Source organism: Fistularia commersonii, chromosome 18 (assembly GCF_037954325.1).
Source record: "Fistularia commersonii isolate RoL2024-O1a breed Wild chromosome 18, RoL_Fcom_v1.0, whole genome shotgun sequence".
Taxonomy (NCBI): domain Eukaryota; kingdom Metazoa; phylum Chordata; class Actinopteri; order Syngnathiformes; family Fistulariidae; genus Fistularia; species Fistularia commersonii.
In genome coordinates, this window is record NC_141301.1 from 4678543 (window position 1) to 4702410 (window position 23868).

The 23868-nt window shown below is 39.6% G+C and overlaps 4 protein-coding genes across 6 annotated transcripts; 1 reads left to right on the forward strand and 3 right to left on the reverse strand.

The window, feature by feature from the left end:
* Window positions 1-991: 991 nt before the first annotated feature.
* Window positions 992-1930, reverse strand: LOC147224225 (olfactory receptor 52H1-like). Its single transcript, XM_086164973.1, has one exon. It carries the CDS (start codon window positions 1928-1930, stop codon window positions 992-994), a length of 939 nt encoding a protein of 312 aa, XP_086021099.1.
* A 3765-nt stretch (window positions 1931-5695) lies between these two features.
* On the reverse strand, window positions 5696-6652 carry LOC147224226 (olfactory receptor 8G17-like). The gene has a single exon (XM_086164975.1). It carries the CDS (start codon window positions 6650-6652, stop codon window positions 5696-5698), a length of 957 nt encoding a protein of 318 aa, XP_086021101.1.
* A 3105-nt stretch (window positions 6653-9757) lies between these two features.
* chrna10a (cholinergic receptor, nicotinic, alpha 10a) lies at window positions 9758-17285 on the reverse strand. 2 transcript variants are annotated; one of them, XM_086164778.1, is made up of 5 exons: window positions 17059-17285; window positions 15529-15674; window positions 15235-15389; window positions 13397-13650; window positions 9758-11002 (listed from the first exon to the last, which is right to left on the reverse strand). In XM_086164778.1, exons 1-5 carry the CDS (start codon window positions 17117-17119, stop codon window positions 10308-10310), a joined length of 1311 nt encoding a protein of 436 aa, XP_086020904.1. In that variant the 5' UTR covers window positions 17120-17285; the 3' UTR covers window positions 9758-10307. The 2 variants fall into 2 exon arrangements, with proteins under 2 accessions (XP_086020904.1, XP_086020903.1); XM_086164777.1 differs by having other exon boundaries at window positions 13118-13650.
* A 238-nt stretch (window positions 17286-17523) lies between these two features.
* On the forward strand, window positions 17524-22279 carry LOC147224228 (acyltransferase PGAP2-like). Of its 2 annotated transcripts, none has more exons than XM_086164779.1 (6): window positions 17524-17664; window positions 17841-18020; window positions 18097-18346; window positions 18575-18681; window positions 18779-18887; window positions 20673-22279. In XM_086164779.1, exons 2-6 carry the CDS (start codon window positions 17853-17855, stop codon window positions 20801-20803), a joined length of 765 nt encoding a protein of 254 aa, XP_086020905.1. In that variant the 5' UTR covers window positions 17524-17664; window positions 17841-17852; the 3' UTR covers window positions 20804-22279. The 2 variants fall into 2 exon arrangements, with proteins under 2 accessions (XP_086020905.1, XP_086020906.1); XM_086164780.1 differs by having other exon boundaries at window positions 18779-18802.
* Window positions 22280-23868: the final 1589 nt, after the last annotated feature.

Genomic DNA, 23868 nt, shown 5'->3' on the forward strand with positions numbered 1-23868 from the left:
TGTATGTGTATGTGTGTGTGTGTGTGTGTGTGTGTGTGTGTGTGTGTGTGTATGTGTATGTGTGTGTGTGTGTGTGTGTGTGTGTGTGTGTGTGTGTGTGTGGCTGTGTGTCTGTAAATACACATAGGATTTCAGGGTCACTTTTAATACCAATATTAATATGTAATATACAAAATGCTGCCTTTCAGTATTATTTTATAATATTACAAAATGTCTGAACATTACTTTTTTTCAATTTTCTATTATTGTACTATTCATCATTTTGAAATCCAAACCGCCTCCCAGATTTTATTTCTTGTCCTCTATCCTTTACTCTTTTGTTGTTTATCTTTTTTATCATTTGAACCACGGGTCTTTTTGCTGTCACACTCTTTTCATCAGTCACCCGTGAAGAATTTGTACTTTGAGTATAAATCACATCACTCTGATGGCTAAAGCCAAATGTCTGGCACTCTCCTGTGTGACAGTCAAAACGGTGTCATGACATCAATTTCAGACAAATGTATGGAATATAGTTTCCTTTATTGGAGGAAAACGTCACGGTCACTGCACAGCATCATTTTGCACCATTCAAGATGTTGATTTCACGCCACCCGACATTCGTCTTTCAAAATAATCATATTTTCCACATCCTTTCACTGCGTCATAAGTCTAATTTAAAAATACATTTTCACATTGTGGCCTCTTTTATTTAAAGCACTACTCATTGACATTTGTAGCTTTTCAACAATTTCCCTTCAAGGTTGAGTTTCCCATCAGAATAAATATTTATATGAATCATATATTTGACATGAAAATCGAAATTAAATTGAATTAGAAAAACGAAAAGTGGACCATTCATGGACACTCATGAACAGAGTTTAAATGATAGCAATGTGTCTTTCAGTAGTTTAACAACATGATTAATTTTGATAAAAATATCTTTGGCTGCATTCATTTTGTCATTCCTGTTAATGTTTCCTAATGTCTTAAACAAAAGTACAAAAATTGTCTAAGAAAACACCCTTTTCACCAACAGAATGATATTCTGCTTGAGTTGTTTGACTCTCAAACCGTAAATAATTGGGTCTAAAAGAGGAGGGAACACGAGAACTGACAAACCCAGACTCCTTCTCATGTAGGGGGAGATGTTATCCAACCTGTGGGCGGTGAGCGTGAAAATCGTATTGATTTGCATGACGAGGAACACAATCAAGTGACTTCCACACGTCTGGATGGCTTTCCTCCTCGATTCCGGATTTTTAGTCATAATGCACGTCCGCAATATCTGCACATATGTGTACGCTATAATGGACAAGGTCCCGCCTTGTAGCAAGAATATACCTACTATCCCGTAGTAGTTGTTGACAGTGGTATCCTCACATACCAGTTTCAGCAGCGAGGGATTGTTACAGTACAAATCCACGATGTTTGTCCTGCAGCTTTTGAACCGCACGAGCAGCATGAACAATATAAACATGAACAGGAACGCCACAAACCACACGGAGAAGATGATTTTGATCATCCTCTGCGGAGTCATTATGGTGTTGTACCTCAGGGGGCTGCATATGGCCACATATCTGTCGTACGCCATGGCACTCAGGATCAGCAAATTTGCCGTGCCGTAAAAATGAATGGAGAAAGCCTGAGCCACGCACGCAGAGTAGGTGATCTGCCTGTTCTGCGTGATGATGCTCAGCACAAAGTGAGGGAAAAAAGAAGTGGCGCCCACCATGTCGCTGATGGGCAGGTTGAACAGCAGGATAAACATAGGCCTGTGCAGACATTTACTCACTGCAATGGTGATGGACACCAGTAGATTGCAAATAACGATCATGAGATAGGCCAGCGTCCCGAATATAATCGCGGGGTAAATATTAAACGTTGACAAACCCAGGGATTCGAGCGTCAGCAGTTTTTCAGAAGACACGTTAGAATGTGTGGACCCCATCTTTTGACGAGCTCTAGTCGCTGAGAGACGCAGACCTACGGAGGATCCTCGATTGAAAGAAATGTCCTCGTGAAAAGGCACTTCGGGATTTAAGCGCAAGACGATTCAATCAGGTATGCTCTTTCTCTCACCTATTGCGGAGCCTTATCTTGCCATGTGGGTGCGCACTGGACGGTGAGAGAAAACAACTGCGTCTTTTATGGCATCCGAAGATATCCCTCGGGATTTGAACGCACCGTTCATCACCTGCTTGCAGGAAGGAAGTTGACGGGATTGAAAAAGTGTTTGCAGAATATTTAATGACAAAATAATTACACCCATTTTGGTCGATCATTAATGATCATTTTTGTGTCTAATTGGCAAAAAGCAAAAAAAATTCTCAATCGCAAGTACATTTCTTGAATTGTGACTTAGGTTGAAATCCAGCAGATGCATTTTAACAAATAAGCTGTGTTATACAAAAAAAACAACTCATTATGCAGGTAGTGTTATATGATATACAACATATATAGTGTAACTTTATACCACGATAAAAAATCTACATTAAGATACAGACAAGGAAGTTGGTCAAGTGAATCCATTCCGGTTTTTGCTTTTTTTTTGATGAATATTAGAGCTATTATCAGCTATTACCATGTAATCGTAAGGACAACCAGGTCTCTGTCAATCATTTTCAAGATTGTGGTCCAGACCTGCTCCGTATAGGAAGCATGATGAGATGAATAAAATCTGACTTCATTCAAGGCAAGTGGAGAATTATATGTATATGTATATGTACATGTATATGTATATGCGTATGTATATGTATATGCGTATGTATATGTTATATATAATACGGTAATTATATGAGAAGGCTATTGGGCTATGAAATTCATGACCCACAAGCTTTTTTTTTGTTGCTGTTTGACACTTTCGACATTTTCGGGTGCAAAGCAGCAGTGTGGTATTTGTAAGGTTCGTCTCACAGCAAGACACTTGAATGAGACGCACGAGATATAATACGTATAAAATAAAACGCATTTGTTAACAGTACATATAAGACTCGTCTGACATTTGTCTGAACATTGTCTGACACTTGCTTTGAAAATAAAACCAGCTTGGTTTTGGAGGTTCTGGCGTTTGCTTGCACAAAAAGGGAAAATTTGTTTGTTGCAGCAGCGCAACAATAACAATATCAATAAATATGAATATAACTACAAATAGAATAGACATATAAATGTACGAAACAAGCGACACAACAACAGCAAGGTTAAAAATAGATAACAGATTGAAAAAAAAACAAGGGAAAAATGAGAATGTTGTGACAACAATAAGGATAAAAAAAAGTACTGGTCGGTGTGTGTGGGTTTCCAGTAAATCTTGATGTCACAGCAGAGTTGGTCGGCAGTGACGCCCTCCCTTGTGAATTTGATGTGGGCATTGATCATGTGGAAGTGAAGAAATTCAAGTCCACTTGTCACGAAAAGAAGATTTCGACAAGAATTCACCATGACCTGGATGACTGAAAACCTCAACAGACCTAATTTATGTTTCAGTGTCTCTGGGGAATACATTATATTTTCCTGTCCTCATGGTACAAGACCAAAATCCACGATATGGGTTAAACAGGTCCACACTGTTTATCAAACAATCAAGGAAATAGTAGATACTGAGTAGGTACTAGCTTCGGACTGCTATATCTAGCATTTGCTGAATAGTTTTTCTGATCATATTTTATTTATATATTTTTCTATTAATGGATTGATTTAATTTATTTAGGGTTAGGCTTGAGGTGGTACACTGTATATTTGAGTGTTGAACTGATTCATGTTTTTTTTTTACCACTTTGGCATTTTTAGTCATTTTATTTTTATTGTTTCTTTGAAGTCTGTATTTTGTGTGTGAGAATATGTCTGTAATGAGGAGTAAGGTGGCTTGAAATAAATGCATTATTATTATTATTATTATTAGTAGTAGTAGTAGTAGTAGTAGTATTATCATTATCATTATTATCATTATTATTGTTTTATCCAATATAATTATATTTAGTATAATAATCACCTTTTGAAAATTATTTTTAGCATTCAATCTGGGATAAGTACTGTTATTATTATTATTATTATCATCATCATCATTATTATTATTATTATTATTATTGTATTATTATTATTACAAATCTGTACCTTTGCCTCATGGCAGGTCTTGAGAAATAAAATCACCTTGTCCATTCATATCTGTTTAATGAAACTTATATAGAGTGAGATTATCTTTGATCAATATTACTAATACAGTATAACCAAGCATTGATGGTCACTTATTAGTAATTCATCGGTAATCTGCACGGACATCATGCTGAAAGATGGAGGTAAAGAGGAGGAAAAACTTCTACAGAAAACAGCACAACTGAGATATGGGTGAAAAAGTGAGCATTTATTAAAACATGAACACATTTATTAGCACTTTACTCATGATGACTGTAGAAACTTGTTATCCACTGTAATCTACAGCAGCCCAGCCAGCAGGTGCTCAGAAGGAATTAATATTATTATTATTTTATGTAAACTTTTATTTCAAACATGTTCAATCATTTACAAAATTTTACTTTTCCCTCTTTTCACATGCATATTCTATTTTAATACACTCAAAATGTTGTAGGCCGAAGTATACACTTATAGTTACCTCTTTATATGACCCATTTTCCCAAATTTACATTTTGTACAGTTTCAAAACAACATTCGGTTATTATATAAATCATATTAGATTATTATATTGTACACAAAAGAAATAAACTGAACCCAATAAAACAAAAAAAAACAACAACAACAACAAACACACCCAACAATTTTTGTGTCTTCTGACATTTATATTACAGACCTGGATTAAACATCTCCTCTTCATCCTTATATGAAATTCAAAATTTATCTTCTGTATGACCTTTTACACTGATTTATGTTTTCACTATGCTTTAGTGGTGGGAAGGTATAAATGCTCTTTAAGAACAACAAAATAAATCAATATACAAAAAATACACATACACACACACGTTATGTATATATATATATATATATGTGTATAGGACTGTCTCGAAAAATTAGAATATTTTGATAAAGTTCTTTATGTTCTAAAATGCAAATACAAAAACAAAAATTACTTTGTCATGATATGCTAATATTTTGAGATAAGATTTTTGAGTTTTCTTAAGATGTAAGCCATAATCAGCAATATTAAAATAATAAAAGCCTTGCAATATTTCAGTTGATTTGTAATGAATCCAGAATGTATGACATTTTTGTTTTTGTAATTGCATTACAGAAGATAAAGAACTTTATCACAACATTCTAATTTTCTAATTGAGAGAGTGCTGTATATATATATATATGTGTGTGTGTGTGTGTGTGTGTGTGTATGTGTGTATACAACAGATACAAGTTTAATAGAAAACACAGAAATGAATTGGGGAATAAGAATAAAACAGCAGGGAATGCTTCACTATTAAAATGATGAAAATCCAAATAATATCAAACATACGATTCCATCTCTTCAGCTGTTTCAAGATCTGCTCACGATCTATCAGTAAGTCATCTGAAAACACACAAAACTGTGCTGAGAAGCAGCGTTGACAAATTCAATGCAAAATAGCCCCTAGAAACCTGGTTTTAGGAAACAATTTTCACACGGATTTGTCAATTAGAGAGTATAATAGACAATAACAATGAATAACCTGAGGGGATCAATGTTATAAAATTCATCAGTTGAGTAATATATCATTGAAAAATTAACCTGCTATCAAACGCCCGATGAAAAGATTCGAACGGACACCTTGTACTCGATGACTCTCCGAAGAGTGGTTCGTATTTCGCTTGTGTACAGCCCGTACACAATTGGATTCAGAGTCGGCGATATGATGAATATCAACATTCCCATAATCTTTTGCAAGTCAGCCGAGACGTTTTTAAACCTGTGGGACAAAATGGTGAACGTGCCAACGATTTCGAACGTGATCAAAATGACCAGCTGCGCCACACAAGTGTTGATGGCTTTCCTCTTGGCCTCGGAGCGTCGGGTGATCAGACAGGTGATCAAAATCCTCACGTAGGAGAACACCTGGACAGACACGCTCGCAGCCTGCATGACGGCCGTGTTAAACAACCCTATGATGTTGTTCACCGCCGTGTTCCCGCACGTGAGCTTCAGAAGAGAGGGGTTGTCGCAGAAGATGTTCATGATGAGAGATTTGCACCTGGGAAGGCGCATCTGCAGAGCGAACAGCGAGAGAATCAAAACGAAATCGAGACCCCAGACCAGAGAGATAATACAAGCCACCGCCCTGGGGGTCATGAAAGAATTGTAGTGCAACGGCATGCAGATGGCGACGTAGCGGTCGAGAGACATTGCCGCCAGGATGAACAGAGTCCCACCGCCGTACATGTGCAGCAAGAACGCTTGTAAAACACAGAGGGGATAATAGACCTTGTTCTTTTCTGTCAATATGTCAGAAAGCACTTTGGGCAGCATGGCGGTGATACCCATCAGGTCGTTCAAGGGGAGACTGAACAGGATGAAGTACATGGGCTTGTGGAGGTTCCTCTTCAGGACGATCAAGGAGAGCAAGGTCAGGTTACAGAAGACGGAGAACAGGTAAATGGCGAGACCGAAGAAAAACACGGGGTACTTCCCCCCGCGCGGGATAACAAAAGTTTCCAGGATTAGTTCTGAGCCGTACCACAGTGACTCATTATCCATTTTCACTTTGGATCGAGAGAGGAAAAACGGTCGTTAGTTTTTAATCATTAAAAAAATAAATAAACAGTTGAGTCGATCGGCAACGCAGTTCGGGAAAGAAGAAGCCGCGTTGGTGGAATCGCACGAAGTGGTGAGGAAGACCCTGTGCGCCCGCCTTTTTAATGTCGTCCGATAAACAAGAACCGGTCCACGTCACGGTTAGCCTCTGGGAGTATCGGCGATTTGCACCAAACGATTCAGATTATTCAGCGTCCTGTTTCTTTAATCGAAATAATACACATCACAACTATAACACAAAATATTGAATTAGTCACAATTGTCGTGTATAAATGTATATATCAGGGAATTTGCATATTCGTGAATTAACAAACATGTCATGTCAGTGCAAAACTATTCAAGAGCTGCTAACATTTTATAATCCATTTTTCCCCTATTATCTGTTTGATACACAGAAATGACACATAAAACTGGTTCTACTCTCCCCTTCCGGACTATGAACCTTATCACTGAATCCAGCATTTTTACATTTTTATTGCATAATTTACTGACACAGCGTCCAGTGTGGACATTTGGAAGGCTGGCGATTATTTCAGTTTGGGTCATTACCCCACGCAGGATTTAATAAGAATCATATTACTTTTTCAAAATATGAAATATTTACTCAAAATGTAATACTTGGGTGGAGTGCCTGCCTGACTTCTGGAAAGATGAAATTAAATGCATGAATAGATTAAAATAATTAAATGATTTAATAAATAAATTAATACATTTAATGATTTAATAACTGAAAAATCTAATAAGTGTATTATTTCATAATTTGCCAAATTAAGTTAAATCAAATTAAATTAAATTAAATCATCAGGATGATTCTCATTAAAGTACGCTGCAACTCTCCTCAACTGTTACACAGTAACACTTACAACGACATGAGTAAATGGCTGTCAGATTTGTTTGTATGATATAAATATAAATTGTATTTTTCTTTTGAAATCAAGTGCAGGGAAGTCATTTGTCCAGGACCCTGCCTTGCACAGGCTCTGGAAACTTCCAGATTGACACCAGCATCTCTTGGACCAGCTGTCCTAACTGTCAAATCTAATTCAACATGCCATTGTTTTCTAATAAAACCAGTATTGTGGTGAAAGAAGAGTGAAAGGCATCATTCACTCAGGTCTCACCAATCCTGATGTTTAAATTTAACGCTACTGAGAGGTTGCCTGAAATTATTTGAGTTTTTGATATAAAAAGAACAGTTGCATGTTTTAATCTAATCTGTAGGAAAAATCTGTTCTATTTTTCTGATGTGCGGACCCATCAGAAACATCCCAAAACCTCCCGAGGAGCAAAATAAATGGCAGAATTACATCAGCCAGTTGCCTCATTATATTTTCAAAACACTTTTATTAATGAGTCCCTTTGAGATGCGTGTAAAGTGCGTGTTATTAACTGTTTCATATTATCCCCTGGATGATTGGTAAAACTCCCACCGCTTTGTAATGAGAGTGTTATCTGTTAATGACGGACGTCATTTAATAGCTCCCCTGAGGAAGCTGCGGGACGAGCTGGAGATGACACGAAAACTTTCTTCCGATAAAATACCATAAAATCTCAAAAGGTCAAAAAATGTAAAAAAGGTATAAAACCGATTAATTTCACGGTGGTGGTAAAACTGCGAGAGGACAGACTCGGCCTACCTATCTTCCCTTATTCAAATCAGATTAAAAAAAAAGCTTTTGTGATGGAAAAGAAAAATAGAAGTTTTATTGTTATTTTTCATTTTATTGTTCGCATAGAATTTCACAGAAGGTAATTGAAAGGAGCCCTCAGGAGATCTCTTTGGGCCTCAGCTCCCTTGGTAATGTTTCCAACTGGGCAGCTGGACATAGGGACACACTAATTGTATTACCTCTGAGATGTTGACATAATTGCTATGAGTTGCTCTGATAATTAATTTCACCTTCAGATTACTTTCTACCATGCAGAGGTCAAACACTTGCAAAAACTGTCATTGTTCAGTTGGCGTTGGAGTCCAAAAACAAGCAGGTGTCAACTGTCCAAAAACATGCAGCGGATTTATGGAATTGATGTGTGAATAACAACGTGAATGGTTGTATATATTGGCATGTGGCCCTTTGATTGACTGACAACTGCTAAGAGGGAAATTAATGCCCATGTTTAAAGATTTAGACAAAAAAGGTCAATAGCCATGAAGAGCAATAAAGGATTTTGTATGTATATCTATCTGTCTTCTTCGTTCTCTCTCTCTCTCTCTATAAATATATATACAGTATATATATAAGTGTGTGTGTGTGTGTGTGTGTGTGTGTGTGTGTGTGTGTGTGTGTATGTGTGTGTACATTTCTGCAGTTTACTTTTCTACCACATCTTTCACTTGCTGCCCTTCACTGTGTGCTATTGTTTATTCTTTATTAACTCTCCATTGTGCTCCTTATGTCTGCTATGAAACAAATTCTTGTGTTACATCTGACAGGTATGAATGACAGCACTGCAGATTTATTGTCCTAAAGACATGCTGTTGTTTTTCTTTGTTTCTGCTTTTTTTTTTTTTTGCACTTAATTACATTCACAAATCTTGTTGACACATAATTATTGAGATTCTGTTTTTCCCCTGGCAGCTCCGTTGGCTCTCTGGTGGCAAAATGTTTTGTCCGGATCTTCTGCCAGTCCACTGTGTCATGATTAAAACATCCCCGACCCCCCCTTAACCCTTTCAGTCACTCATTTGCATTCATTTGTGACTGTAAGAACTCCCAAATGTGCGATGAGCAACAGCAAGGTCATCATGGGAGCATGAATGAGTTTTTGAACACATTTGTTGTTTAGATTAAAAAAAAAATACAGAAATTAATTAATCAATTCATTCATTCATTATCTATCCTGCTTATCCTGCATTCAGAGTGATTAGGGCTATAATAATATAATATAATATAATATAATATAATATAATATAATATAATATAATATAATATAATATAATATAATATAATATAATATAATATAATATAATATAATATAATTGTGACGGCTCCTTTGGTGATAAAGAATAGTGATAAAGAATTTGAAAGAATATTATTTTCAGGGGTTTATCAAAATTTAATCTCATACCTATAATATAAGTATTGTTACATCTTTCTTTTTCAGTTCATACTGTATTTGATTCAAAAAAAAAATCAACGGCATAGGCATGCACAATAACAGCCATATCTGTGCACACCATTCTTTCATAATGAAGGCTAACACTTGTGTTTATGTTGCCACAGTTTGACCTAGTTAGTTGAGAGGGGGGCGTTCGGCGTATTTCACAAATTTTTGTTCTGTGAAATATATGAAATATGTCGCCTATTAAATCATTCCACATGTGAAAGATTAGATAAGTTATGCAAACGATGCAAATTTATTCCAGAATGAAAGACCCAAAAGGATTTATGGTATAAAATCTTTATATATTAGCATTTGAGTCAGGGATGTATGCTGGTGAAATACACAATAAATATGGGGTTTGTTCATAGAGTTTTTCTTACAGTGATGTGACAAAGCTACCTGTGTAAACCTGTGAGGATTGAGTCGGTGTAGGACAATCTCAGTTCTATGCTGCAACATCGACTAACGCAATACATCAGCCACAGCTCTGAGCTCAGATGGCTTTGCCCATAATGAGGAGGCTCATAAAAAACACCATGATGAAAAATATCCACATGAAGAAGCGGTCTAGGACCTTGGCGACCTTCTTCCACTCCCCTGTCCTCTTCTGCGTGGCCCTCTGGTCTTTGTAGCAGTTGGCTATGTATTCAATATTGTGCAGCAGCATCCTCTCGTCACTGTGGACGCTACAGGGAGCATCTTTTCTCTCTCCATCGCTCACACCTCCTTTCCTGCATCTCCTCAGACACGTTGAATCCCCGCAGTCCATGCTCATGAAAATGCCATTCTTCCAAGCGGTGTAGTGATTGGTGGGGTTCTTCCCGATCGATCCGGCCGGAGTCATCAGCTGATCCACCTCTTCCCTCTCCTCTATAGTTACTGATCCGACTGTCTCTTGTCCTCTCTCCAGTCTAACGGCACAGTCCTCTCTTCCCGGGCCAGCCTGGCCGTTCATGGTGCAGCTGGAGTTTTGTATGAGTTGGGGTTCCTGTTTTTCCGGCTGCGGTGACAGGCAGTTCTCCCCGACTTCATAAACAAAACACATTCTTGCCATGTATTGCAGGATCACCTTCTTGGCCCACTTGGGGACTGGCTTGGAGTCTGGGCCGCAGTGGTGTATGTTCATGATGAAGATGGTCAAGGCAGTGGAAGCTGTGATCATGGTCATAGTTGCAATGTAGTATTTTCCTGGGACAGGAAAAAAGATGAATTATAAAATGTAAAGTGTACAGTAAGAACATTTTATTTTCAGACAGTAACATGTTTTTACTATGGTTGGATAGCTATAATAATAATAATAATTATTATTATTATTATTATCATGTTATTATTATTATTTTACTGACTAATAACTTTTAATAGTCGACAAAGTATTGGTAGTAGTAGCAGGAGTGGTAGTAGTAGCAGGAAAAAAAATAATCATGAGATTGTAATTTATTGTAATTTTTTTTCATTTTACTTTAAGACTTTTATATTTTTCCCCTCCATGAGCTGCCACTTACCGTGGTGGAGGGGTTTATGTGTCCCAGTGAACCTGGGAGCTACTGTATGTTGTCGGGGGCTTTATGCCCCTGGAAGGGTCACCCAAGGCGAACAGCTCCAAGGTGAGGGACCAGACAAAGTGTGGCTCAGAAGACCTCCCATCAAGCAGAAAATCATTGGACCCAATTTTCCCTTGCCCTGATGCGGGTCAATGCATCCCCCTGCCCCCCGGAGCCAGACCTGGCCTCGGCGGCAAGTGCCTGGTGGCTGGGCCTTTACCCATGGGGCTTGGCCGAAGGAACGACATGGGTCCCTCTTCCCCTGGGCTCACCACCCACAGGAAGGGCCAAGGGTGCAGTGTGAGCTGGGTGGTAGCCTGAGCGGGGGACCTTGGCGATCCAATCCTCGGCTGCAGCAGCTGGCTCTTGGAACATGGAATGCTACCTCTCTGGCGGGGAAGGAGCCCAAGCTGGAGCGCAAGACTGAGCGATTCCGACTAGACAGTCTGGCTCGGCTCGACACACACCGTGGGGTCTGGAACCAGGCCCCTCGGGAGGGGCTGGACTTCTTTTTTCGGATTGCCCCTGGTGAGAGATGCCGGGCAGGTGTGGGCATATTGATTGCCCCCCCCTGTCTTGGCACCTGCACGTTGGGGTTAACCCAGTGGACGAGAGGGTAGCCTCCCTCCGCCTTCAGGTGGGGGGACAGGTTCTGACTGTTGTTTGCAGCTATACACCCAACAACAGTCAAGTTTACCAACCCTTCTTGGGGTCCCTAGAGGGGCTGCTAGATCTGGTTCCTATCCGGCTCCTACCGGGGACTCCCTCGTTATACTGGGAGACTTCAACGCTAATGTGGACAACGACAGTGGGACTTGTATGGGCGTGATTGGGAGGAACGGCCCCCCTGATTTGGACCTGAGCAATGTTCTGTTATTGGACTTTTGTGCTCTTCACGGATTGTCCATAACAAACACCATGTTCAGGCATAAAAGTGCCCATATGTACACTTGGCACCAACACACTTTAGGCAACAGTTCTTTGATCGACCTTGCGGTCGCATCGTCGGACATGCAGCTGCATGTCCTGGACACTCAGGTTAAGAGCGGGGCAGAGCTGTCAGCTGATCACCACGTTGTGGTGAGCTGGCTCCAATGGTGGGGGAGGATGGCGGTCAGACCCGGCAGACCCAAATGTGATGTGAGGATCTGCTGGGAACGTCTAGAAGAGTCCCCTGTCAGAAGGAGTTGCGCCTTGGGTTCCCCCCAGAGAAGCTGGACCATGTAGTGGGGTAGAGGGAGCTCTGGGCCTAACTGCTCCGGCTGCTGCCCTGTGACCAGACTCCAGATAATTAGGTATTTTATATTTAGTTGGATAGCTATTATGGTGATGAAGATTAAGATGATGATTATTATTAGTATCATTATTATTGCTGTTATTACTATTATTATTATTATTTCATTTTTTTGTTCTGGTTATTATTATTATCATTATTACTATTATTATGTTGTTATCCTCGCATTCCTCGCATTATTATTTATGGTAGCAGGGAAAAACAACATCGACATGTGTAGAGTGAGCATTTTAGTTTCAGATTTAATTTCAGACTATTTTTACCATAGCTATATAGCTATTGTGATGCTGATGATGATCACTCTTATTAATATGGTGCTTTTTTTTGTTTTTATATAATTATTATTGTTAGTTGGTGCTGTAGTAGTGGCAGTAGTACTGTTATTTCTGTTGTTGTAATTATAATAATCAAAATCATCATCATCATCATTGTTATAATTATTATTACTTTTATTATTATTGCGCTCACCAATGAGTGGTACATTCTCTGATGGCGGCATAATCTCTGCAACCAGCAGCTGAAAGACGGTGAGCGCCAGCATTACTGTGACGCCCAAAGACACCTTCTCCCCCGAGTCGGCGGGCAGATAGAAGCCCAGCGGAGCCAGAAACGAGATCATCACGCATGGTATGAGCAAGTTGAAGACATAGAAGGACGCCCTCCTCTTCAGCTTCAGCGTGTAGGTCACATCGGGGTAAGGATCGGCACAGCACCCGTACAAAATGATGTTCTTCTTGGCGGGCATACCAAGAACCTCCCACTCCACGTTTTCCACCAGGTCGGCCAGGTCGGCGCTGTCCATGGCGTTCAGGATATCCAGCTGGTTACCATTGTACGTCCACGAGCCGTAGGTGAACCTGCACTGCTGGGCGTCAAAAGGAAAGAAAGACACGTCCACCTCACAGGAGCTCTTGGTGATGGCCGGGGAATCCCACATGATCTGGCCATCATGTCGGATCACCACATTGGTGTCCATGGGGCCAGTGAAGTGGTCGTCGGCGCTGAAAGACAAAGTGAACTCATCTAGAAAGAGAGATCAGAGCACCAGCGATTACAAACCCTTAACGTATTAACTGCGTAAAAGCTGTATCTTACAAAATTGTTTTACAGTTCTTAAATGCTGGTCTTTAATAAAGAATGATCAATGATATTGCACAAAAATAAATTTTTATCCAAGTGATTCCTCCTCTTCTTCTCCTCCTTTCGGCTTTACCCTTCAGGGGTTGCCACAGCGAATCAACCTTCTCCATCTAACCCTATTCTCTGTATCCTCATCTCTCACACCAGCTACCCTCATATCCTCTCTAACTGCGTCCATATATCTTCTCTTTGGTCTTCCTTCAAGACCCTCTGCCTGGCAACTCCAATTCCAGCATAAATATACCAATATATATTCACTATTTGTATCCAAGTGATTATGTGTTTTTTTTTGCCTTGCCATCAGAGTGAATTGTTTTAAAATATGTTTTCATTTTTTCAGCTTTCGCTGTCTTTGAACATAACTTTGTCAATAATTTGTTAATAATGAGATTTAACATTGTCCAGCAAATGATGTGAAGGGACCGTATGGAATCCATCTCTAACACATTGATTTGTGATGCTGAACATGTTTTTATATTTTTACACATTTATTTTTTAGTTATGTTTTTTTTCTCCGTAGTCAATTCATTCAACCCTTTAAGACATCCAAAATTCCATGAATTCACAACCGAATCTTTCTGGAGAAATAACTCAGTCAGAAAAGAAAGGCACAAGTTCACCCACCGAGGAAGGAGTCAAAGCACTCCAGGGCGCTGAAGTCCTTTCTCGATGCTAAGTCTGTTTTATATCTTCCCAGTAGTGTGTGTGTGTGTGTGTGTGTGTTTGCGAGGAAGGAGTCAAAGCACTCCAGGGCGCTGAAGTCCTTTCTCGATGCTAAGTCTGTTTTATATCTTCCCAGTAGTGTGTGTGTGTGTGTGTGTGTGTTTGTGTTAGTCCACATCTATTTTAAGATTATTGATTATTTCAAGATTACAACACTATTCCAGGAAAAAATTGAATCCTTGCCACCCAAGGGAACGTGAGCCCTCTGATTACTCTGGTATCTGCACTGCTTATCCAACACACAGGGTCATGGGGGTATTGGAGCCAATCCCGGCAAGAGATAGGGGTTTAAAATCCTGTCAATCACAGGGCCTGCTTATATGTAAACATTACAGTATATGCAACAATTTATTCTGTGTCATCCTTACAGGTAATTTAGGATCTTAAATTAATCAAAATTTAATATTTAAATTTCTAAAATTTAAAATTTGAAATTTGAAATTTTTGACAGATTGGGGAAAACCCAAAGGAAGAATGCGTAAATTAAAAAAGGGTCACAATCAGTCACTTGAATAGAAACAGGAACTTACATCAAAGTAATATATGCTACTACCTCATTATGTGTCACTCTACTGGTGAGTAAAAAACAGATAGTGGCCTGGACACCCCCATGAATAATAATTTCAAGGAATGTGCAGCTTGTGCCTTTTCATTCTGACCAGCTACATCCCCAATTCAAAAGAAATCAACTTCACGTATGACCCAATACCACTCCGACCTACTTGTTATATAGGACTATATCAGGTCTCCATACATAACTACTAGGTATGCGGATGGTATCGAGTCCATCATAATCATCTTTATTCCAGTTAAGATGCGCGTCAACCCACACTCGCCGTATCCATAAATAAGCAGTCAAAATTTGGTTTCGCTCATCCTGAAAAACATTGAGAAGAGTACAAACGGAACTGACAAGAGACAGGAAGCATGTCGAGTGAGGATGACTGAAGAACGTGTCGAAGCCGCGTTGACGTGCAGGTACCAGCGCATAGGTACCTGCACACTGAACACTTTACCATATCGATGATTTGTGACAGCGTGACCTGCAAGGTAACATTCAGTACGTCGTTGGTGTCCTCCACTGGCCTCAGCGCACTGGTGTAGTTGGTGAATAAATCATTCAGGAGCTTCTGGGCATATTTTCCATTGGCACACCGACAGACTGAGATCAAAAGAGTCACGTTTACAACAATGCTCAAACGCATCCGCTCCCCTCTCGTAGATTTAGCATTGACTTTTTATTTATGACTTTTACATTGGTGGGAGTTTGACCAAGCTGATTTTCAAGGCAAAGCCTGAAATGTGGTTTGTGATGTAGAAAGAGAGCAATGACGTGAGAAAATGCAAAGGCGTGACAGATGGCAGAGGGGGGAGGATGAGAGGGGATGTTAAGATAGATTGCCCATCTATCAAGCTTTAAGAGATCAGGCAAATCTGAGTTTATATACCAGAAGTGACTTTCTCTGTTCAGCTTGTGTATGTGGAATTTAGCATGTGTTCTGTGACAGCTTAATCCAAGGGACACACGATGAGAAGCACAACAATGGGGAGATTAAACATCACGTGCTGTAAGATCAGTGATTTCAAGACTTTCTGAAAAGGGTTGTATTCTTTAAAATGCAGAGTTACAAAAGTATAAAAGATATAAGAACACTTGGCCGCATTTTAGAATATTTGTGAGAAAAAAAACAGAACGATGTTTAAAGTTTAAAAAAAAATCTTGGGTATCAACAGTGGATTTGGTAAATCCAGATGTTGAACCGCAGCAGCTTCAATAAAGCGGGCGAGATAGACAGAAGGTCTGCTGGGCTATAATGACAGCGACAGGGATTTTGCATCCACAGAGACAAGTTTGTGGACTCTGGAGGCATATCAGTAAAACGAGAAACCAACAAGATTAGTCAGATGAAGTATGTGAAGAGGAGTTTTGTGTTTGTACATATATATATATATATATATATATATATATATACACACACACACATATATATATATATATATATATATATACACACATATATGTGTGTATAAACACACTTACACACACATATACTGTGCATATACACACACACTGTGTGTGTATATACACTTTTATACACTCAGGATGCCTTGTATGATGCAAGAGTCACAGATATAACCCTAGTCCTAACCCATAATAACATTTGATAACTCCAGTCTACAGTGATGATCATAATGCTAATACCACTAATGATAATAATGGCAAAAACAGAAACAATAATAATAATAACAATAATAATAATAATAATAATAATAATAATTGTAAGAAGGGTTATTTAAATCTAATCATCATCATTATCATTATTGTGCATTAATTTAACATCGTGCAAAAGTTCGACTAATATGCATCCTAACAAATTACTGATAAATACTGAATATGTGTATAATGACACCGAGTTACTTATTTTGAAATGGCATCTAATTCACCTGTATCTGATGATCATTAAAACAGCCTCGTTAGACAGAATGAGTGGAAAAAAAATAATAAAGTAAGGGGGAAAAAATATATAAGAGAAAAACAAACTTACCTGGCAACATTATGAAACAAAGAAATAACCAAAATAAAGTTTTTATCCCAAATCGCGTCATTTTTTCTGAGGGTCTGAAGCATGGAACCCTCTGGAACAGGAAGCCTCAGCATCACAAACACACGCGGGCGCGCGCGCTGTGGGTATGTTCGCGTTTCAGCATCACAGTGACGAGATCCCGCGAGAAAACTCGATATTTCATCATCGCGCTCTCCATCGTCGATACGAGACCGTTTCAAAATAATCGCACGGCCGACGCCCGAACGTCAATTCGATAGGCTGATCCAACTCGCTTCACTTCCTACGGACGCGGGCATGTATGTGCGTGTGCGCGCGTACCCTCTCCCCGCGTCAACCAGATTACGGAAAATGTGACACTCCTGGCATCATTTAGATGAAATCTAGTGGTTGTAGAAATTAGATTGAGCGGATAATCTCGTCTCTGCGCGTGCACGTGCGCGTGACATCGTATTGCCGGTGTCCTGCATCTCGCAGCCTGATGCCCCGAATTCCATCCTCATAAAAAAAAAAAAAACAAACAAACAAAAAAAAAAGAAAATCCACAGGGCGTGCATGGCAGCGGTCAATCCACAATAAACAGCGCAGGTAGGTTCAGATTACAGATTACCAGATTACTATCATGGTACTCGCCTCTTTCACCCACTTTGATGTCCAAAAACATCATAACACCGGATATGTGAAATTTTTATTATGAAAGAGGCATCACATTTGTCTAGCAGTGAAATGCATTATATTTAAATCCCGTATCTCCATGGTTACAGATTCAATCTGAGATGCTGCACGGCCCCAATGTCTCGGGGCATGAGAGGCCCCTGGTCATCAGATTATCATTCGCCTCCTGTGTTTTGGGAACTGTGTGCCTCCCATTGTTTGGGCTAATAACCTGTGTCTTCATATCTTCTGTTTTTCATTTTGAGGACTCCACCGGTACACACTGCCAGGTAACGTGCGCGTGATACGTCGTCCGACGGGGTCTATTTCGCTGACATGCAGTAACGTCTCTGCTGTGCCTTCCAGGTCCCCAATTACCTGCCGTCTATCAGCGCCTCCATAAGTCTGAGCCCCGAGTGTCACATATGGCGTTTCTGCATCGGCCTGCACTCTGCACCAAGGATCCTGGTGGCTTTTACCTATTTCAAGTTCTACAAGGCCCGCTTCGCCTCGAGGTTCCCCGAGAGTTCGCTCGCTCGTTTGAATCTGGCCTTTTCCATCTCGGAGAACCTCGGCCTCCTGCTCCTCACCTACGTATCATCCAGCGAAACATACTGTGAGTGATTTTTGCTGATTATTCCGAGGATTAACGTTACCGGATTACCGGTTGAGTTTTTAGTTGAAATATATTCCCCAAAGTCTTTTTTATTTGTGGATTTTGAATACAGAGTAGAGATTATGAGATAAGCTTTATGATTTTTTTTGATGTGCCTATCTAAATTTTTTTCTTTTTTTTTTGCCACACAATTCCAGTGTTTTTATTAATCCAAGTGTTCCCCTCTAGTCGTCCACAAGGAAGGTTTCATCTTGTTCATCGTCAGCTCGCTCATCTACATGCTGATAACTTGCCGTCTATGGAAGGCTGTTAAGAAGAATTCGTTAAATCCTGAGGTGAGTGTCACCAAAAGCCGGGTTAATCATCTGCGAGTGTCTGTTTGACTCCAACACAGTTTTACATTGTTTTCTGTTTTGTTTTGTTTTCACCTAGGACACGAAGTCACACCACTGGAAAGTACGTTTCTTACTCCTCAACATTTCTTTCTGTGCTTTGGCGGTGTTATTTTATTGGAAGCACAACATGTACTGTGAATCTGGAAGTGAGTATTAAAAATGGGTCTGAGCGCTCCGTTTTACCGTGCTAATTTTTTACCGTTTTAAGATTTAATTTATATGGCGCCAAATCACAACAGGGTGTCCAGTGACACCTTACGGTTAGGGCAGGCCCCCTTGTGAGCAAAAGTGGCGAGCAAACACCGCCTCTATATCTGAGCTCAGTGTTGAACCCCCCGATTGTTTGGAGTTAAACAGCGCCCCCAAATGCCCCCATCAGCAAGCACTTGGTGCCAGAAAGACTGCCTTTTTACTGTTTGGAAACTTTGGGCAGATCCCAAATCAACGTTGGCGGCCTTCTGCCTTGACCGGTTGGAAAGAAATAGTGCGGGTCTGGATCACGCTCTTTAAAATGATTTATAGAAACTCAGCATTCTTCTATGTGCAGGGTCTTGGCGATGGTAAAACTGCTTTTTATTGATCAGAAACCTTGGACAGATCCCTGCTTTTTACCAGTTAGGGTACAAAGAGAGAGAGAGCGAGACAGATAGGAGGGGGATATGAGGGTTGGAGGGGGGAAATAATATCATACTAACAACACCAGTGGGGCTGATAATTGCATGGCTATAGCTGAAATTGTCCTGAAGATTTTTGGGGTTAGGCAGAACCGAGATGACCAGGTTGTCGGTCGAGGAAGAGGTTCAGCCCCGCTTTTCGACAGATGGGATTTATTAGGACCCTGCGCAAGCCATGGGCACTTTCCACACCAGCCTTAGAGATTCTATGCATTCTCACCTTGTTTCGAAGTAAACATGCTGAGTCCAATGACTTCGAGTACAAGCTCGAGCTGTTACGCTAAACAACTCCTTTGTCAAGAGAGATCATCACCTTTTATGATACAAATTATGTAAAACATGTTGGTTTGTAAGAGTCAGAGGTCATGGCTAACCCTGCCTTCTTCTTTTTTCCTTGTGTTTCAATTGTTTATATTGGTATCATTACTAACTTCTTTTTATTCTATATTAGACAAATAACGGTTTTAATGAGGTCCATGTTTTGCCTTTTTTCCTCCATAGGTTAATTAAATCACCAATCTCACAGTGTCTTTTCCATTGGTTTACTCATTGGCGATTTGTCTAAGTTGACCAATTTGTTTTCGGCCACCCTCTTCTTCTTTTCTAGACCTCTCCAAGACCCCGGCGCCTATTTTGAACCCTAAGGCATCCATATTTTGCGGTTTTATGAAGGAGAATACACATAGGCCTGTATCTTTATTTTTCATATGACTTTCGCATGAGCCCCCTGCAACAGATGTTCTTGGGAAGAGAGCATACATGACTGCTTCATGTTTTGACCCATTTTTATTTGTATCTTAATCGTTCTGTTGTTTAGGTGTTTCCGTAGGATAGAGACTTTACGTGCATCTGTACTCGCTCAGGCTTGTGCTCATTTGGTCAGATTATAGTATCACATGGTTATGTTGTGGCTATTTTTCATAAATGGCCCTTTTTTCATAATGAATACACGTATCATATATAATGTAGACACTGCAAAATATTAATAACTTCAATTTTCCATTTCTATAATCATAGGGTAAAAGATATGATATTTTATGATAGGATGTTGCCATGGTGGGTTCAAATGCGTGACATTGTGAAGTTTATTACTATGTTGACCGCTAGATGTCATCCGTCACCTATACATCACTGCTGGATATTCTTGATGCTTATTGGTATATATTAGATAAGGCTGTAATAAGGATATAATTGAGGTTTTTCAAAAATGGGTCTCCAAAGACATCTAACTCATGTCCTTCTGCTTCTTCTTCACAGGTTACACAATGTTTGCCCTGTTTGAGTATCTTGTCGTACTCTCCAATATGGCTTTCCACCTCACAGCAGTTTGGGACTTTAAGAGCCGGGAGGTCATAGTTATTTCATGCTCTGACGACAAAGCCTTCTGACTAGAAACCCAAGGACTACGTGCTGCGTTCATAGCCATTCCACCCTCAATCAACAGCATTTCACACGTTCGGGAACCTGAATGGAGTGAAGGCCTGTTTCCCATATATTTCCGTGATGGTGGTTTCCAGGACCTAAGAAGATAGAGCCAGACATGTCCAGAAACAAAAGATGTGTATGGTTGTTGTTTGTGATTAACACGTTCGCCTTATTCGCCTTAATTTGTTTTGCACTCACATGTTGATCCACTCGCAGTTGGTCTCACAGTGTTAACTGTTGCAAAAAAAGCACAGCCAGTTTGTGAACGTACTGCCAGTGTGCCAAAGTGAACAGGCTGATCTTCAATAATACTTGGCTTTACTTTTGTAAATAAATGGCAGAAAACATAGTTCGTACAGCCGGTCAATCATCAAATGGCCATTAGCTCTTTTATAATGTATCGTGCTGCATGTGCTTTCTGAATTTCTCTGCTGTTTCATTTCAAGTAATTGCCGGCTCTTTCGTTTAACCCTGACACAAGTGCTGAAAGATGGATTTCTTCTCATTGATGTTTAGAATAAGCGTTAAATTTATATCTTAGCAAAAGCTTGAACTATCTTTTGATTGTGAGATGTAACAACACAATGTTTATATGGCAATTACCTGCACTCCACAACACGTGGACACTTGTTTAATGTGCCAAAGCTGTTACTCTGGTGCACTTCTTTTTTTTCATAAACAGCAAAAAATAAACAGTTCTTTGTTCTTCTCTGTCACTCAATGAAAGTGGACGCTTCTCTCTCACCCTCCCTGCCGTTATCAGCGTAATTGACCGAATTTTCTCAGGGTAAAGGTGAGCCCTCATGCCCTGACAGAACACTTGTAGCCCAATACACAGTGGTCTCCTGGCGAAGTGGAGGATTGTGTGCCTGTCGATCCTTTCCGTGGAGGATGCTGAAGACATCCGAAATAATTGGAATCATGATATCAGATATGCTGCTGTTTGGAGCTAACAGTTTCCTGATTTATTGCAAAATGTTGATGGAGTGTGCAGGACTGTCAACAATCGGATGTTTTTCAAGGATGGATGCCAACTTGGAGAAGTTGACAGCTTGGCTCAATGGAAATTGACCACATAATTAAAGTTGAGCCTTCATGCCCCGATGGAATATTTATAGCCAGATGCACGATGGACTTCTGGGGAGGTGGAGGATCGTGCGCCTGTCGATCCTTTCCTTGAAGGATGCAGCCACCTTATTTGTGCAACTGGATAAACCACTGGGAGAACTAGTGGTCGGTCTGAACCCAAAACAATCGTTATCTTCATTGGGCACCCGACACTGCCTGGGAAGGCTGGTATCTCTCCAGTCTACTGGATGTTATGCAGACAAGATTTGGAGTGCTTTTTTCCCCTCTCCTTCCTCCTTGTTCTCCCCTCTTTACTCTCTTTTCTTATACAACATGACGCCCTCCGTGGCAGACATGTTTGCTCTCTCCACAGTTGCATGGCAGCCAAATGCACTTCAGATTGCGAAGTAAGAATGAAATTGTATGGGGAAACATATTTCCACACTGTACATATGGCAATAAACACTTTGAATCTTGAACGAAAACATTAATCTTATTAGCGATATTAAGAGACATTACTAACTACAATAATGGATGAACACATAAAAAAATACCTGATATTAATTCATATGAAAATGATTGAAATTACATTTATTCATTAAGACTCCCAATACTTGAATATTGTAATCTAAGAGTTGGGGCAGTGTTGGCTCAGTCGGTAGCACATGTGTCCCTCCAATCTGAAGTTTGGCAGTCTGATTCCTGGCTCCTCCTGTCTGCCTGCTGAAGTGCCCTTGGCACAGAGCCCTCCAGTTGCTGCCAGGTGGTCTGGTGATGGCCTCAAAAGGCAGCTTTGCGGCCTTGGGTGTGTGAGTGCTTCAATCCAGTCCAAAATCTTATGGAAGTGGAGACCATTTTACTCCACCTGTGAAACAGTCATTCTACTCTTTACTGATCACTGAGTGTGGTGTCTGTATAGGCACTTTACACAAATAGTAGTAGAGTGTATAATGGGATCAACATTAATCCAAAACACTGAATAGTTTCTCCAAAATTAATATAATTGGAAAATGACAAACCTGTTTGCCAGGTGTTTAAAGGGTAAGGTTCGTTTGAAATTGACTTTGCTTTTCATTCCATGGTAACTCTGATAATTTAACCCAAGGTCCAATTTCTTGAGAATTGTAGAATTATTTGTGCTTTATTTACAATGATGAGATGTCACCACACATGCTACCAAAAGACCACCAAAAGATACCATAGCAGTGTTTTCATCCTGTTAGTATCTTCAGGTCTGACTCCAAAAAATATATATTTCCAAAAGGCCAGTTTGTTTTCCTCACTTTTGGACGCAGACACCTACTTCTGGACTAAAACGATTTTGAATGCTATAAAAAAAATCTTAAAAAGCTATGTAAAAATCAAAAAATTGATTATTATTCTTCATTTTTAATGTATTATTATTATTATTATCATTGTTATTATTATTATTATCTATTGTATTATTTTAATGTATTGATTATTTTTCCCCTTATTTCCAAAATTAAGCATTTCTCACAAGCCTTTAATCTTGTTTACTCAGTTAATCGATTGCATACCAAATTAATGTCCTTATGTTTCCTCATGTCTGTTAATGTCATTGGCATTCGATTCTATTTAGCCATGTTTGTTTGTCATATATTTTGTCTGTTTATACTATATATGTTCAATAAAAATAAAAATAAAAATAAAAATAAAAATAAAAATAAAAATAAAAATAAAAATAAAAATAAAAATAAAAATAAAAATAAAAATAAATAAATTCTGGACTATCCCCTGCACCGCCGTGTGGAGACTGAGGGTGGCGCAGTCTCAGTGAGTTTCATCTCCAAACAGCGTTTTGCCACAGAAAACAACGCGAGAAGTGTGATGGGTTGAAGTCGTTGTTGAAAAACGTGGGTTCCGGTATTATCGGTCCGCCCGGAACACACACTCCATTAAAGTGTTACGGCGATAAAATAAATATTACAGTACCTGACCA